Source organism: Pelodiscus sinensis, chromosome 1 (genome assembly GCF_049634645.1).
Source record: "Pelodiscus sinensis isolate JC-2024 chromosome 1, ASM4963464v1, whole genome shotgun sequence".
NCBI classification, from domain to species: Eukaryota; Metazoa; Chordata; order Testudines; family Trionychidae; genus Pelodiscus; species Pelodiscus sinensis.
Genome location: NC_134711.1, coordinates 30007188 through 30023674, shown reverse-complemented (window position 1 = coordinate 30023674; position 16487 = coordinate 30007188). Strand labels below are relative to the sequence as shown.

General features: G+C 44.3%; 1 protein-coding gene across 2 annotated transcripts in view; it reads right to left on the bottom strand.

The window, feature by feature from the left end:
- The window catches only part of TBC1D22A (TBC1 domain family member 22A), a 418728-nt gene that overhangs the window by 319371 nt on the left and 82870 nt on the right, over positions 1–16487 (bottom strand). For both annotated transcript variants that reach the window (XM_075927774.1, XM_075927768.1), the window contains one exon: positions 12512–12574. In XM_075927774.1, the coding sequence (XP_075783889.1) occupies positions 12512–12574 (63 nt within the window). The remainder of the gene's footprint in view (positions 1–12511; positions 12575–16487) is intronic.

Genomic DNA, 16487 nt, shown 5'->3' with positions numbered 1-16487 from the left:
TTCTTTGGTAAACCTCCCCTTGTCAAAAAGCCACGTAAATCTCCTTTTTTATTTCATATCCTCTTTCGACTATTCGGCGTAGTCTAGATATGCCCCACGTGAGAGCTCTGTTTGCTTACCGTCTCCTACCTTGTATTTAGCTCAGATATTCTGATTGCCTACCTTAGACCTGAAAAAGAGCTCTATGAAGCTTCAAAGCTTGTATCTTCCACCAACAGAAGTTGGTCCAATAAAAGATATTATACCTCATCTAACCAAGTTTTCTCATCAGCTGGGACCAAAAGAGCTATGACAACAGTAGAAAAAAAAAGTCAGTTACAGTACATTAACTCCTATTTAAACAAGTGGCTATTTGTTTAAGCAACGATGGTATCTACCAAAGGTCAATCAATAGAAAAGCCCCAAATAATTTGGCATGTATTTAATGAACACACAAAAGAATCTGAAATTGCTTTTAACAATGAATCCTTACTGGTTAGCAATACCTCTTAAATTTCATGTTGATTTGCTGCTTGATTTTCATGCGTTAGTTGGCAAAACTGAATTAATTAAAAGCTGTATTCATTTTAACCTACAAGACAGCTCTCCTCTTTATGGTAATTTCTACAAAACAATAATTATTAAAATGTTTTATTCTGTCAGCACCAATTAATGCTGAAGTTGAGTCTGTCAGCATTTTCATTACACCGACCTAATTTCAAAGATTATAACTCAGCTTTAAAAATTCCCTCCAGACTGTCACTGCTAATAAACAATAGCTCAAAAACAATCTTTTTTACTTTTTTTTTTAATATATAAATTCACATAAAAACTCCTTGGCCACACGATAATAAGAGTGCAATAAAAAGTATGGATTACCTTTTTATAACTCAATCCCTTCCACTTTTAAAAACAAAATGTTACAGTCTGTTCTTTCATACACACTGTGCAGATTAAATAATTAATCTGTTGGCAAAACTAGACAGTGCAAATGTCATATCTAGACTTTTAATATACATTTTACACTAATGTATGTAGTTATATTATTCTAAATCAGAAATCCATGGTAATAGAACAGTTATATAATTACAATCTATTATATACATTTGTATTTAGATACTTTTTAGCTTTTGGAAACAGTAGAAATCTACAGAGTTAATAATGTGCTAGGCCTCACAAATCTAATAGTAGTCAGCCATTTTTACCTTAGACACACGAAAGTACACTGAAGATGAAACTATATGTCCAAGACTTAGAGGCTTCCAATTACCTCTGAATTTATAACCACAAGGGTAATCCACTGGAAAATAGAGCAAGTGTTACTTTCAAAGTCTTTTTGGAATATTTTTTTTAAAAACTACCAAAAAGGAAAAAAGTTACTCAAGATCCTATCCAATTTAGCATGGCTAAAAATAGTGACATTCAAAATATTTTGCTGAAGTAGTTAATAAATATCTTAAGTGTATCTCAAATTCAAATTTCCAAACTAAGGTATAATTGGTGTATTTCTTTTAAAATTACATGCTGTATACCGGTTGAAACTCTCTTAACCAGGATTCTCGGGTCCGGCCTGGATGTTACAAGACCAGAGAATCCCAATGGAAGGCCACCAGTAAAGATCCCTGCAGGACCAGCAGGGCAGTGCGGTGCCCACAGGGAGCTGACAGCGGGGCCGGGAGACCCAGTGTGTGGCTGCCCAATGGGGCTGGGAGCCCTGGCATGTGCACATGTGGCTACCCAGGGAGCCCCAAAGTGTGGGGCTGCTCAAGCTGCCCAGAGAGCCCCGGCATATGTGGCTGTCTGGCGGAGCCACAGCAGCGATGGATGCCCAGAGGGGCAGCAGGAGGTGAGAAGTCAGTTGGGAGGCCAGTGGCAAGGCGGAAGGGAAGGGAAGGGAGGGCAGGACTAGTGGCAGGGGTCCAAAAATGACCTCCCCTAGTCTGGCAAAATCCCTCAACCAGGACCAGTCAGGTTCCAAGGGTGCCAGACCAGGGAGGTCCAACCTGTAGTAAGCATCACAGGCTGAATATTGCACATAATTTACCTTCCATAATTAAAGGCAGATTTTTAGATCAATCAAATTAAGGAGTCCCTTTAATATTTTTTGTTCCTAAAAAAATGCAAAAAGCATATAACTATAGGATTTGGGCTTTTGTAGCTCTTGGTTAAAAAAAAACAAATCTGGGTGTGAAATACAGCAATTATAGCTAAATTCACCTTTCTTCCTTTAAAAGGAGTATTGAATGGAATATTTTACTATTTTCAGCTCCAACCCAGTCAGACAGAGAGAGTCTCACTCGCCCGTCTGCACCACTGCAAGTGAGTAAGGACATCCCAAACAAACTCCTCACCCTCACCACCACCATCACCTCACTGCACAGATGCCAGCACCTACCCACCCCCATTTACCTCTCCTATCCCATGCCATCTGCTTCCCTCCCGCCCCCCCAACACACACACCTTGCACCTTCCCAGCCCAGGAGGCTTGAGGAGAGTGTTGGGTTTCTACCTCTCTCTCCTGTCTTCTCTACAGGCTGCCCAGTTCGAGGAGATAGGACTCCCCAAAATTATCTCCCCTCAAACTGCCCCAGGCCACTTCTTCCCTCCCTCCCTCCCTCCCCATCTTCCCAAACTCCCCTATCTTATACTCTCCCCCAAACACTTATTCCATCCTTCCCTCCCTACCTGCTCTCGGAGCTCCTCTGTAGCAGACAGCTGCTCCACAAGACGGCCCTTCCCACAGCTGAGCTCTGCACGGGAGCTCTGAATTAGGCTCATTAAACAGCTAGGCAGCCATGCAGCTTAGAGGGAACTTTATTTATAAGTCATAAGGTCCTTTATATTACTTTACAGAGTAGTAAAAAGGACCTTATGGCTTATAAATGCTTATGGAATTTCCGTTATTAGAAATCATCTAAACTTTTGGACTGAAAATCTTACTATCAAAATGTTATTGACCTTTCTGGAGATGGTGAGTAGTTAATATAAATTGTGAGCTTGAATCTCCATCTCTCACTTACTTTTCAGTTACCTTTGATGTAACACTGAGTATATGACAGTTGCTGACTAAGAATTAGAAATAAAGCATCAAACCTCACTACGTTTCTATTAGACAAGTGGATTTGAGGATTTTTTCCAAATGCTACCCACTCCCATTCTCCATCCATTGTATTGAAGTTTAAATAAATTACTGAAATAATTGAAACCAGGGAGATTATATTACGTTAGTATGACAAATAATATATGTAGAATTTAAAAATTCTGCACACTATTTTAAGTTCCTTGATGCAGAATTCTCCCAGAAGTAATTTCTTCCCTATCCCCTTCCTCAGTCTCAACTTTAGTGCTGTCTTCAACATTCTCCCATAATGATAAAACTGAGCTACGCAGGAGGCAGAGGCTTCTTGGGGCTAGTCCATGATTGTGGAACATATGCCCACAGAAAACAAGAAACACCACAAACTTAAATACCTTCCACTCCATGTGAAGGCACACTTCTTTCATCTCTCTAAGGGTACGTCTAGACTACATGCCTCTGGCGACAGAGGCATGTAGATTAGGCTACCGGACATAGTAAAATGAAGTGGTGATTGAAATAATCGCCGCTTCATTTAAATTTACATGGCTGCTGCGCTGAGCCGACAAACAGCTGATCAGCTGTTTGTCGGCTCAGCGCGATAGTCTGGACGCGCGGGTGGCGACATCAAAGGTATTTGTCGACCACCCAGGTAAACCTCATCCCAGAAGGCATACCTGGGTGGTCGACAAATACCTTTGATGTCGCCACCCGCGCGTCCAGACTATCGCGCTGAGCCGACAAACAGCTGATCAGCTGTTTGTCGGCTCAGCGCGGCAGCCATGTAAATTTAAATGAAGCGGCGATTATTTAAATCGCCGCTTCATTTTACTATGTCCGGTAGCCTAATCTACATGCCTCTGTCGCCAGAGGCATGTAGTCTAGACGTATCCTAAGGCTTCTCTAACACACACAGTGTGTACATTAAAAAAAAAAAAAAAAAACACTAAGCAGCACACAATCTTGTTAGAAACAGGGAAAAAATGGACTTATACATACATGACAGACATTAGTTACATTATTTAACGTACTACTGGAAGGTTCTCATATCTCTATTATCACAGTCTATACAACATTACGTCCAAGGGCTTGTCTACAGAAACATTTAATTTACAGCAAGCTGTGGCTGAATCTATCCTCACTAGACTCCAGCAAACTAGCTGTCCATGTGAACATTGCTGATACACATTAACGGTTAGTAAATGTACTTTGATCTAGTCCTGTTTCAAAGACAACTAAGGCCATATCTACACAATGAGATATGGTCAAATCTAATATGGTCAATGTCTGGACACCTAATTTTGCAAAGTGGAAGTCCGTATCCTCACTGAAGGGAAGAATCGAATAGACCGAAGTTGTGTGTTCTCATTAGGGAGCCTATCATTGACTCAGATGCTCCGTGGCGAGCTTTGCTTTTGGGGCTATATTCCCAGTACCCAGTAGGACCAAAATTGTGCATTGGATAGTTATGAGCTAACATCATCACCTTCCCTTGATGCACTCATTTAGTCCTTTCCCCTCCCCCCTTGAGATAAAGGGAAGGCAGTGTGCTTGCACCTTTTGGTGCCCTGGTTTTCTGAGCAGACACCATACAGTGTGAGCATGGATCCCCATTTACAGCAAACCATACTGATTCTGATGTATGCCGTGGTGCATCTAATGGTCCACTATTTCAGCAGCGTATGCATGTCGCTCCTGCAGGAAGACGACGAGACGAATCTTGGCTTGGCATGGAGTCGCTGCTCATGCAAGCCCTGTCACTGATACTAGCACAGCCGTCAATCAATCCTGTGGACACAGTGGTATGCCAGTTCTGATGCTGGTCAGCTCCCTAAATAGCATCCAGCTCCTTGTAGAAGTGGTATCTGAGAAGTGCTATACCAGACCATACATTAGCGTCCTTTTCCTTGTGGCAGGACTGCCTCCGCTTCTTGACTTTGACTCAGCATTGCTAGTCATCCCTGGAACAGCCTTTAGTCCCCAAGCAGCTTGCAATCTACACATAAATGTCCGAACTGCACTTGTTGGTTTGGCGTCGGCAAGAATGGATTTACCTCCCTATGCCTCGATGAGTTCCAAGTTCTCCTAGACACTTCATTCTGGCATTCCTCCGCACCCTGGGAACTGGAAACCAAGGGAGCAGAAGTATTTGAAGTCTTGGAAGTATTTGAATTGGTGAAGTCATTTCCACATGTGCCACAGTGTGCTGCTCGCTCTGAGATGTGCTCACAATGGTGGCAATGCGGGAAATTAAATTCAAACTTTCCCAGAGTTTTTTCTGTTCACCTGGAGAGCAGTAGAGGCATAAGTCCTGGCCCAAGCAGTCAAAGCAGGGAACTGAGAGATACCTTCTAGAGGCCAATAGCCTCGACTTTCGCCAATGCTGCATCTATACTACCATAAGCTCAACCGTGCAATGTTGGGAACAGCGTTACTCCTCGAGAAATCAGGAGTAAACAACATCAACTTCAGCAGCCTTTTAGGACGACAAAACAGACTTCATAGTGCGGATGCCTCATTTAGAAAAATCAACCGTATGCAGCAAAAGTCGATCTGACCACCTAGTGTAGACCAGGCCTAAGTATTTTATCTTGTATTAGAAATACAGTTGGCATGGTACACGTTTACTGTGACATGCAATTGTTATCTTCGAATGCAAGTAGAAAATGTACATCAATGCAGTTAACATTTATTTAAAGTTCGTACTGTTAAAGTATGAGTGTCAATTATTCAAAACAAATTCCTCAGTTGAACTAGGGATGTTAAAATGCATTAATTTTGATAAACATGTAACAGCTCAAAATTTCATCGGTTACACATTATGCAAAAAAGGGCAGGTGGCTTGTCCGTTAACCTTCACAACTGCATGCAGCTCCCTCCCCCGCTGCTGCCTCTATACCAGAAGCAGCAGCATGCGGGGAAGGGAGATGCAACTCTGCAGGAGCTGGTATGCATGGGGAGCCAGCTCCTAAACTGACTCCCCGCACATACCAGCTCCCACCTGCACCCCCTCGCACCAAATAGCTAGCTCTGTATCAGAGGCAATCGTGTGGGAGAGATGGGGGCATGAGGCAAAGCCATCTCCACATGTGTACTGGCTCCTGCCTCCCTTATCTTCCACCCTCCACACTAAGCAGCAGCACAGGGGTAGGAAAGCAGGTGCTCATGGGGGGCATGCTTAAAAACCAGCTCACTGCTAGCACCGGCTCCCATCTGCCTCCCCTCCCGCACCCCACGCCCGCCCATGCTGATGCCTCTGATATAGAGACAGCAGATTGTGGGATGCTTCATGCAACCATCAAGGTTAACCGATGAGCCTAGGCTCATGGGTTAACGTTTACAGGTGTATACAGTCACATTACTAATTTGAACTATATAGCTTGTAAACCCACCACCCCAACCCACCCCAAAAATCACAAAAATTAACTACTACAAGAAGATTCTGAACTATAAACTAGCTATCACATAGTATCTACACAAATTCTAAAACTGGAAAATTATTAGTTTAAGAGCACAGCATCTGCTCTTTTCAGATTTACATTAGGGTATTAATAATGTAGTGCACTTTTATAACATGAAATCATTTCCTGTTCAGTTTGTAATTTACACTTCAAGTATTACATTTGTTAGAAAATAGCAGTGTATCAACAATTCATCTTTCTCATTAGAGTTATATTAATTCATATTCATCATTATCTTGTTCTCAAATCACTGAACAGTAGGTGATTTGCTAGACAGTAGGTGACTTAGTGCATAAAACATTTTGATTTGAATTGTTTTGATTTGAATAGTGTTGAGGGGGTTTTCTTTCCCCTCCAAAACATAGTTTTGCCAAATCAAATCTTGTAGGTAAAACAAATCTGGAATTGCTGTATTTGACTTCAGTAGCTACACTAACATTTAAGATACTCCTGTGTGCATACTGACATATTCTATGACAACTTTTTACATGTGTTGATCTTGCAAAAATTCATCACTAGGGTAGAAAAGAATATTTTCAAAACGCTAAGGTTCTGATTAGGGATGTGAATGACTAGTTGACACACTAATCAACTAGTCTCTTCCCCTCCTTGATGTGTCTAAGGGTATGTCTACACTATCCACCCTAGTTCGAACTAAATCAACTCCTCATTGCAGGAGGAGTAACGGTAGTTCGAATTAGGAGCTTTAATTCGAACTACCTAGCCCGTGCCGCGTGTAGCCGCAGGCAGGTAGTTCAAACTACCAATTACCGGGCATCTAAAAATGGTGGCACCCGGGAACATGCAAATGAAGTCCAGGATATTTAAATCCTGAGCTTCATTTGCAAGTTCGAATGATACATTAGCCACAAGGAGCATGGGTTCAGCGGGAGACTGCTTGAGTCCCCTGCTGGCCTCGTGCTCCCTGCAGTGCTTTCACCTTTGAAGTGTAGCAACAGCCCTACTACACGTCAAAGGCAGAGGCACCCTTATCAACTAATTAGTCGATGCAAATTTCATCAACTATTTGATTAGCCAATTAATTTAAATGTAACATCCCTAGTTCTGATCCAGCATGTAGTATAGTTCCACTGACTTCAGTGAGACCACTCACACACTTACAGTGGCACACCTACTTCAATGTTTTACTGGACAGGGCCTAACTTAAAAGGCCATAAATTATAAGGAGCAATCTTGGATGGGCAGGGAAACAGATTGGATAATTGTTCATGCCTTAGTTTCTTCTCTGAAATAAAATCATGTGTTACAAAACTAGTAAATTAAAGATTGCTGTAAGATTATTTATTAAAAAAATCTTTTCAATATATAATCTCAGATAAGTTTTCTCTTTTACATTCCTCTCTGGAAACAGTACTGCAGATACAATATAGTGATACTACAAATGTTTAATATTTACCTTTCTGTACCCCATTGTCTAATACAGAACCAGTCATGAGTTAAACCCAGCAAGACTGCCCTCTAACCAGGGAGGACTAGTTTACCCTAAACTAAAGAAAAGCTGGTAGATTGCTGATCAAGACATGCAGGAGAATGGCACAAATAGGAAGATGAAAGGTCCCCTAGATATCATGACAATTTCCTACCCAACACCTCAAACAGAGGATCTAATGAAAACCATCGCATACTGAGAACAATACCTCAGCAATACAAGGCAGAAAAGGTGGGGACAGTGCCATAAATACAGTTGGAGAGTATGGAAGGGTAGGTACATAAGAAAGCCAACCTGCTTCTCAAACAAACACCACCTGTTGGCTAAAGGGTGGCAGTAAATGCTCAAGAAAGCTCTCCCATTTCCCAGGCAAGATCTCTGCATGTACTCTAGGATGGGAACAGAAAGAATAAATGGAGAATTAAAAAAAAATACAGGTGAGCACATTCCCCACTCCATTCCTTAGGACTCCCGAGACTGGTCACATATCTACCATTCAGACACCAACCTCCACAGAGAGATGACATTTGACTGGGGCAGCAGGGCAGGGGATTTTGTGAACTGTAGTACATTTGCTATCAAATGAGCCTAAAGATGTAAAAATGAAATATGATGCAAGTCAGGGCTACTCAACTTTGGAAGCCTTGGGGGCCACGATAGTCACAGCACATATCGAGGGCCGCAACTTAAGTGCGGTTGCATATACATGCAAATATATATGCAAATAGATTTTGACACTGACTGACATGAATACAAAGATTAATGCAAGACTATACAACACGCAGGCCCCATTCAAGTCAGTTATGCTGATATTAATAAACCTCCTGGTGCCTCCCCCTTCCCTCACTGCCCCTGCTCTCTTAGCTCTCTTTTTCCCTGATACTGACCCCCTCACCACCCTCTGCCCCCGTTCCCCTCATGTCCCTGTGCCCTCACAGATGCCTTGCTCCATCCCCGCCTTCCTCATGCCCAACCCTTCTTTCAAGCCTTCTCCCAGCACCTCCCCCTCCTCCTCTACCACCCAGTGCCCTTACCCGCTCCTCTCCCAGCATCACCCTGTCCCCCCCCACTGACACCTCCCCTCCTGCCCTTTTCCTCATTGTCTGCACTTGGCCCCGACATTTGTCTCTCCTGCACCCCTGTCCCTTGGTGCCTTCCCCTTTCTTTTTCTTCTTCTCCTGACCTCCTCCCCTCCGCACAAGCCCCTTCCCCATATTTTTCCCCCTCCCCTCCCGTCGCCTCCTCACAGCCCAGCCCAGCCCCCTTCCCCTCCCCAGGGGCCAGCTCTAGGTTTTTTGCTGTGCCAAGCAAAACATTCCCTCCCCCTTTGTTGTCTTTTACACATTTGCATTTTGCAATGGGTTTGTTTGTTTTCTTTTTTGTCCCCGCATTTTAGCCCTATAAATAACAAATAGCATTTTCATTTTTTTTTCATAAAAGCATAAAAGCAAAGGTGCTTCAAGTGAACTGCCCCTTTCACTCGCTGCTTGGTCACAGCAGCCTTTTCCCTGCCCTGTCCAGCCCCTTCCTATGGGCAAGCACCCTTCACTCCTGACCCACAGGGGGAGCAGGGTTCAGGGACAGCACAGAGCCAGAGGGGTGCAGGGAACACTGGGGGTGGAGGTACGGGGTGGCATGGGGAACGGGAGGCACAGAGCCACAGGGATGCCGGGATCGGGGGTAGCAGAGTGTGGTGGAGGCACGGGGAATGGGACGTGGGGAACAGGAGGGGCAGAGGGATCGGGGTCTAGGGGCAGTGCAGGGAATGGGGAGCACAGAGCTGAGGGGGAACAGGGTGTGGGGGTGTGGTGGAGGCACGGATAATGGGACCCAGGGAACGGGAGGGGCAGAGGGATCAGGGTCTAGGGGCAGTGCAGGGAACGGGCAGCACAGAGCTGGGGGGGCAGAGATCGGGGGAGCAGGGTGCGGAGTACAAGGGTGGCACAGAGCCAAAGAGTCACAGGAAAGAGGGAGAGCAGGGGTCCGGAGTGCAGGGCAGCATGGGAAACGGGCGGCGCGGAGACAAAGGGGGGCTGGGGCCGTGGCAGGACTGGAGCCGGCGGGGCGGACCCTGGCTGTGCCACGCACCGCAGCCAACTCCCAGGGACACGCGGCCAGAGCCGAGTTGCCGCAGCCCTTTAAAATCAGCTGGGCCAGGTCACGCCAGCGTCCTGGTATCCCACCCCGCCTCCTCGCGCTGGAGCTGCACGCAGGCAGCTCGGTGGGAAGAATCGCCGCACTTCCCCTTTCCCAGCGGCGCTGTGCTCCTCCACCGGCCGGCAGATCAGATGGGGCCGCACCACCTGTAGGGCAGGCTTAGGCCAGCCCATCACAGTGGCCCACCGGGCCAGTCCGCCCCTGAACTCGCCAGCTGGAAAAATCTACTCGCCACGGGTGCGCAGGCGAGTGCATTTGTCGAGCCCTGTTAATAAATATGCAATATTACCTGATTTCCACCCATATGACAGCATATGACATATGACCCATATGACAGCACTTTTAATGAGCAATGACAGTCCAGGAATTTAACTACTAAAACACATATCAACAGAAGACCATTATATTGGCTCACCGTCATGGAGCGTGTTCCCAGAGGAGGCCATGTTCAAAGGATCCCACCCGTGCGCCATATGTCGAGCCCCATGTAAACCCAAACCACACCGCGGACTGCAAACAAATGGGCTGTGGGCCACATACAGCCCACGGGCCATGTCTTGAGTAGCCCTGACATAAGTAAACTCACAAATATATGTCCTATTGCTGACTTTATTACAGGAGGGGTGGGTAGTCCAACTCCTCCCATTGCCAGTAATTTTTTTTCAGTTACAAAATTTTTCAAACTTTAATCATTTCAACTGAAATTTAACATATCAGTTGCCTGCCTCAGGCTGTTTTTTTTTTTTTTTTTTTTTTTTAACATTAATAAGAATTTCAATCATTTCCGAGGTAGAGTCTAGGGAAAAAAATGCACTTTTCCCCATGTTAAAAGAATGCATCCACCAATTTTACATGCACACTTAGATTCCTAGTGTCTGTACTCTGTGGTAAAACTCATAGTGTTTCAGGAGAGAACCTTCTGATTAGGTGAAATCTATTGATACAACATACCACCAGTATGGCATGTCTGCCCTATTTTCTGACAGTCTTTCCTGAATTTGGCTTTCTAAATTGTGACCCATTCCAGGTACAGTGATAGATATATGTGCTATAAAAATTATTTTGTTTTAGCTGGAATCAAAACAAGATCTACAAGTGAATTAGTAGTCACACCTACAATGTAGGCATCCTTAGCTTCTGTTTGCCAGAGTTCAGAATGGGCTGACAGGAGATAGATCACTTGGAGCTCATCTAGACTACACAGAAGATTCAAAAAAGGAATTTGCATATCTTCTTCCGATCTGACTTTCAAAAGAGGAGCTTCGAAAGTGAAAGTAATCAAGATACGGGTTTTTTGGCAAACCACCCCTTTTTTGGAAAGCCGCTTTTCCTCAAAAAATGAGATTTACATGGCTTTTTGAAAAAGGGGGTTTTGCGCACACACCAAAAAAAAAAAAAAAAAAAAAAAAAAAAGCAAACGTCTTGATTACTTTCACTTTCGAAAGCAGAGCTTTCTCATGGAATTTGCAAATCCTCTTTGGAATCTTCCTCATAGTCTAGATGAGCCCTTGATGAGTGCCTATTCTTTAATTCCCTTTGGGGCACCTGACATTGGCCACTGTCAGATGACGAGATCCAGTATGACTGTTCTTATGCACAGTGAGGTTCCAAGTGTTCACGTGGAATAACACAGAAAAAAATAATTTGTTATACAAGTGCCATCACAGACCATGGTATCAGACATAGGGATTTAGAATAATGTTGGGCAGCATAGGATACTTGGATTAGGAGAAAGAATTCATTTAGTAAAGTAAATCAATTATTTAAAAAAGTCTATCAAAGCAGAAAAACTGAAACACACTGGGGCTCAGTTTGACCTTTCACTGGTATTCTCATCTTTTTCAATATTATTCTCAGGGCTCGACAAACCGCTGATTTTACTTGCCCATGGTAGGGATAGCTCAGTGGTTTGAGTAGTAGCCTGCTAAACCCAGGGTTGAGAGTTTAATCCTTGAGGAGGCCATTTGGGGCAAAAATTTGTCAGAGATGGTACTTGGTCCTGCTGTGAAGACAGGGGACTGGACTCAATGACCTTTCAAGGTCCTTTCCAGTTCTAGGAGATAGTGGTGAGAAGATTTCAGCAGGTCACTCCTTGTGCCCCATTCACCGGCGCTGAGCGCATGCGCAGTGTGGGACTGGCTAGTAGCTCTCACCGCGGTTTGTCAAGCCCTGATTATTCTTATGTTACAACTTCATCACATCTCTATCTTGATGATTTGCTTTTCGAGCATTGTTTTCAAACCAAGGTAGTTATCGTATGAATAATGTAATTACTGGAGAAACACAGACACAGAGAGATATACATATAGATATACATGCACAGTTAGTCAGGGAATAACAAGAAATTAATTCTCTAACTAGATAAAATTACTTGACAACAATTCTTACCTCTGTTACTTTGGGTTGAAGTCTTAAAATTTCATGATTCATACGAGGAATATCTATGTGAATCTAATTAGACAAAAAACATTTCAGGTACAAAATCAGTAAGTACGTATAATTTATTTTTAACATTCTTCAACTTTCATGTTTCTTAACTATTTTTGTTAGACTACATATAGCCAGAAATGTATCCTGAGTCCCTATTCTGCCATCATTTGAAGTGGTGGCCCTTAAAATCTTTCTAAGGCCTGGACCACATACACAGTTAGCTGACACAAGCCAGTTTATATTGACCTAGTTGTGCACATGTCCAACTGGTCTCCCATTGCTGTATATACCCCATTATTCCAACATAGCAACATTACTTTCCTGAGCACTGTTGAGCCACAGCCAATATACTTAGTTTGATGCAGTGTGAATGTGAATGCTGCATTACTTATGTCAACTCTATCCTCCAGCAGTTGGCCCGCAATGCCCCGCATCAACCACTTCAATTACCACTGTGAACCCCACTGCCTACAGGTCATCTTGAAGTCCCCACTTCCCTTTAAAGTCCCATTAATTTTTTTAATGTTTTCCTGATTACCTGACTTGGCAAGCACAACTAACAGCTCTTCAGCTAACCATGTTTGCTACAGATTCCAGACATGCTCCTGCCCTTCAGGCAGGAGATACTGTATCTCCTGGGTCTGTGGGAAGAAGAGGCTTACAGACACATATCCAGTCCAGAACATGGCAGAAATGTTAGCATATACAAGCAGATTGCTGCGGTTATTCAGTAGAAGAGCTACAGCAAGAAGCGTCAGTGGTGTCACATGAAAGCCAAGGAGCTACAGCAGGCATACAAGAAAGCCAATAAATCCAATGCTGCATTCCAGACATGCTACTCTTACAAAACGCTGCATGCTATTCTCGGCTAAGACCCCACAACCTGCAACAGTACCATGACTATCTGCAAGGAGCCTGAGTCACAAGTACCTGCTGTCAACAGTGAGGAGACAAAGGTCATGGTACATACTGCACTGGGTTTTTGGATTATTTAAATTATTTTGTTAAGGAATAAAATTCTAGTTGGAATACAATTAATCTTTATTAGTTCACAATACATGCTTGCAAGTGCTCAGCAGTTCTGAAAGTGTCCAGTTGCTCGTTCTTGCACAACATGACAGCTCATGGGATCATTTAGAGATAAAATTATTAGATGTGTGGTATGGTCAGTCCCACTCCTGGGTACCTGACCCCTGTTCTGCCCACTATCCCACAGTTTTAGGGCTGCAGCATGAGACTCACTCGCACAGTTTTAGCGCTTGACCTTCTGTCCCTCAGCATAAATAATGGAGTGTTAGGCTGAAGTCCTGGGGCAGTCAGGGATGAGTAGTAAGTCCTCCTCTGGGCCCTGGGGGGATAGGGAGCCTTCCAACACTCCCTGCTTGAGCACCTCACCTCCCCCTGGAACCTTTAGCAGGGCTGGTGATTCTTCCTGCTCTGCTCCTCTGAATCTCCTTATCACCTGGTTGTTTGTTCCTCTCTACCTCCACATTCCTCCTCAACTCTCTCTCCCTGTCCTCCCCCTAGGGGATGATCATGATCATGCTCATGATCCCAAACCTGCATTATGATGCAATCCCACCAGTCACTGCTTGTTTCTTCAGCTGAGAAGCAACACTCCAGCATCTGCAGCTGCTCCGTGAATGCCAGTGTAAGGGGACTGTTACCCCTTACTAAAACTCTGTGGGAGTTTTTTGGTTTACCAGCTTCAGAAGGGGAAGGGTTCATGAGACTGACAGACCCCAGAGACAATGGAAAGCAGTCAACACTCCAGCTCAGCCTGACTGACAGGTTGTAAGTGGGGATTGTTCTGGCTCTGTCTCTGAACAAACAAGCTGTGTGCAGAAGAGGTCCTGCAAAGACAGAGAGCTGAAAGAGGAGTACAAGAAGAAGTCCTGCAGCGACAGAACCAGACACAGACAGGCCAAGCAGTGCAGACCCTGTGTTGAGCAGCAGACTGGCAGTGCTCAGAAAGCCAAAAGGAACAGGGAAACAACACAAGGAGCTGGAACTGGCCAAGCAGCACAGCCTGCAGCTGGATATGGTGAGCTACTGGGACCTGCAAAGTGTGGGGAAAGGCTCTGGACTGGGAGAGGGGTCTGGCCGCTTAGAGACTGAGGCTGTGTGGTCACTGCCAGTGCAAGCGTGTCCAGCCTGCAGCCCCTTGCAGCACATCCAGGGCTTCTAAGGAAGAGACTGTGAACTGTCCTTACACTCTGCAGACTGCTGTGTTGATGTCCCTGTGCTACAGAGCAGGGCTGTGTGTTCCCATTTAACCATTCTCATTGTTTCTTATTCTATTCTCTTTAATCAGTTGATGTTTAATAAATTGTATTTGCTTTGAACCTTATGAAGTGGTCACTGGGCCAAGAAGGCCTGCAGTGTAAAGAGAGCACCTCGGAGTGGGGACACCCTAACTCCTGCCCCTAGTGACTACAAGGTCAGGGATTAAGCCCCAGGAAACCTGGGCCCAGCCTTGATGGGGTTTCAAGGGCTCTGCTACTCAGGAGAGTGGAGGGGGAGCCCTCAGGATCAGGGAGCCGTGGGGTAAAGGAAGTGGGAGCGGGGACTCAGATCCTTTCGCTGGTTCATTTCACCGGGGTGTATAGAAGCCAGGAAAGTTCCCCACAAGAGTGGGACCATTCCCCCGCTTACACCAGCAACAACCCTGACTTTATTACATTCAACAGTAATCCAATCTCCAAGGAATCATTATGTTCCTCACTCATTTGGTTCTTCTGGCAGCTCTGCAAACACTGCAAGATCACATGCCCTGTTCTTGCAATAGTCATGACAACAGTGCAGAGCTCTGGAAGGGTGATGGCAGAAAGCGAGGAGGCTGTGCAGGATTGTGGGATTTTAAAAAAAAGGTGCAAAAATTATGGATATGGATAACATAAGATGAAGACAATTGCAAACCAGAAAACTGATCCAAAGTTCCCCAGTCTCTATCATCCATGACTTCTTTCAGACCCACCATGCATTCCCAGAACTTCCCAAATAACAGTGTACTAGATGGTGGTGAGTTACACTATGCGATGCCTACCCATGGTGCAAAGCATTCTTAATAAATATTCTGGTGAGTACGCATACTGCCAACAAACTGAGCCAAGCATGCATGCACAAAACTGATATACTATCTGCAGCATCAGGATGCTTACATATAAGCTGAGGCACCCTCAGTCTGTAGTGTAGACATGGCCTTAGTAAGTCGTGGAAAACTAGATAATTCTACATGAACAATGTTGATTTCCACAGAATTATTCTGATATGTAGCATTTGAAGAACTAGCTCTACATCTTCAAGTCATTCAGAAGTTATAAACTACAGCCAAATTAGGAGACACTCCGTTTTCTTTCAAAGTTAAGAGCTTATGTCATATTATGAAGTTTTGCAAATTACTGCTTTCGTGATCTGGTTAAGTAAATTCAGCTTTTGTTAGGATGGGTAAGACTTTTGAATTCTATGGAGTGATCACTAATGGCACAGTATAAGCATACTATTAAGAAGATTAACGTTTGAGTTAGTGAGAAAGAAGGCCAAGAGGTCTCCTGTACCAATGTAACTCCCAATAGTGTAACACTGAGGAGAATTAATTTTTATGCCTAGTCAGATAGCTGCAGTGGCACAGGAGCCAAGCAAACAGAGCTGTAAACAGGGGAGTTTGAGTGGGAGTTTGTAAAGGGAGTTTGGATATTGGAACTTGTTTGGAGTTTGTTTTTGCTGTGGACGGGGTGTTTTGGTTTGTTTTTGTGTTCACCGGACTAATAGGATTTTGGTGAGAAAGTAGATAAAACATAAAGGCATTAGTGGCCATGGCCCAAGTAGTAGAGAACACAAGGAGGATGATTGGATGTGATAGCTGCGGTATGCACATGATTCTGGAGGGGGTACCTGAAAGGAGTTTTATTTGCATGAAGTGCCGCCTGATAGA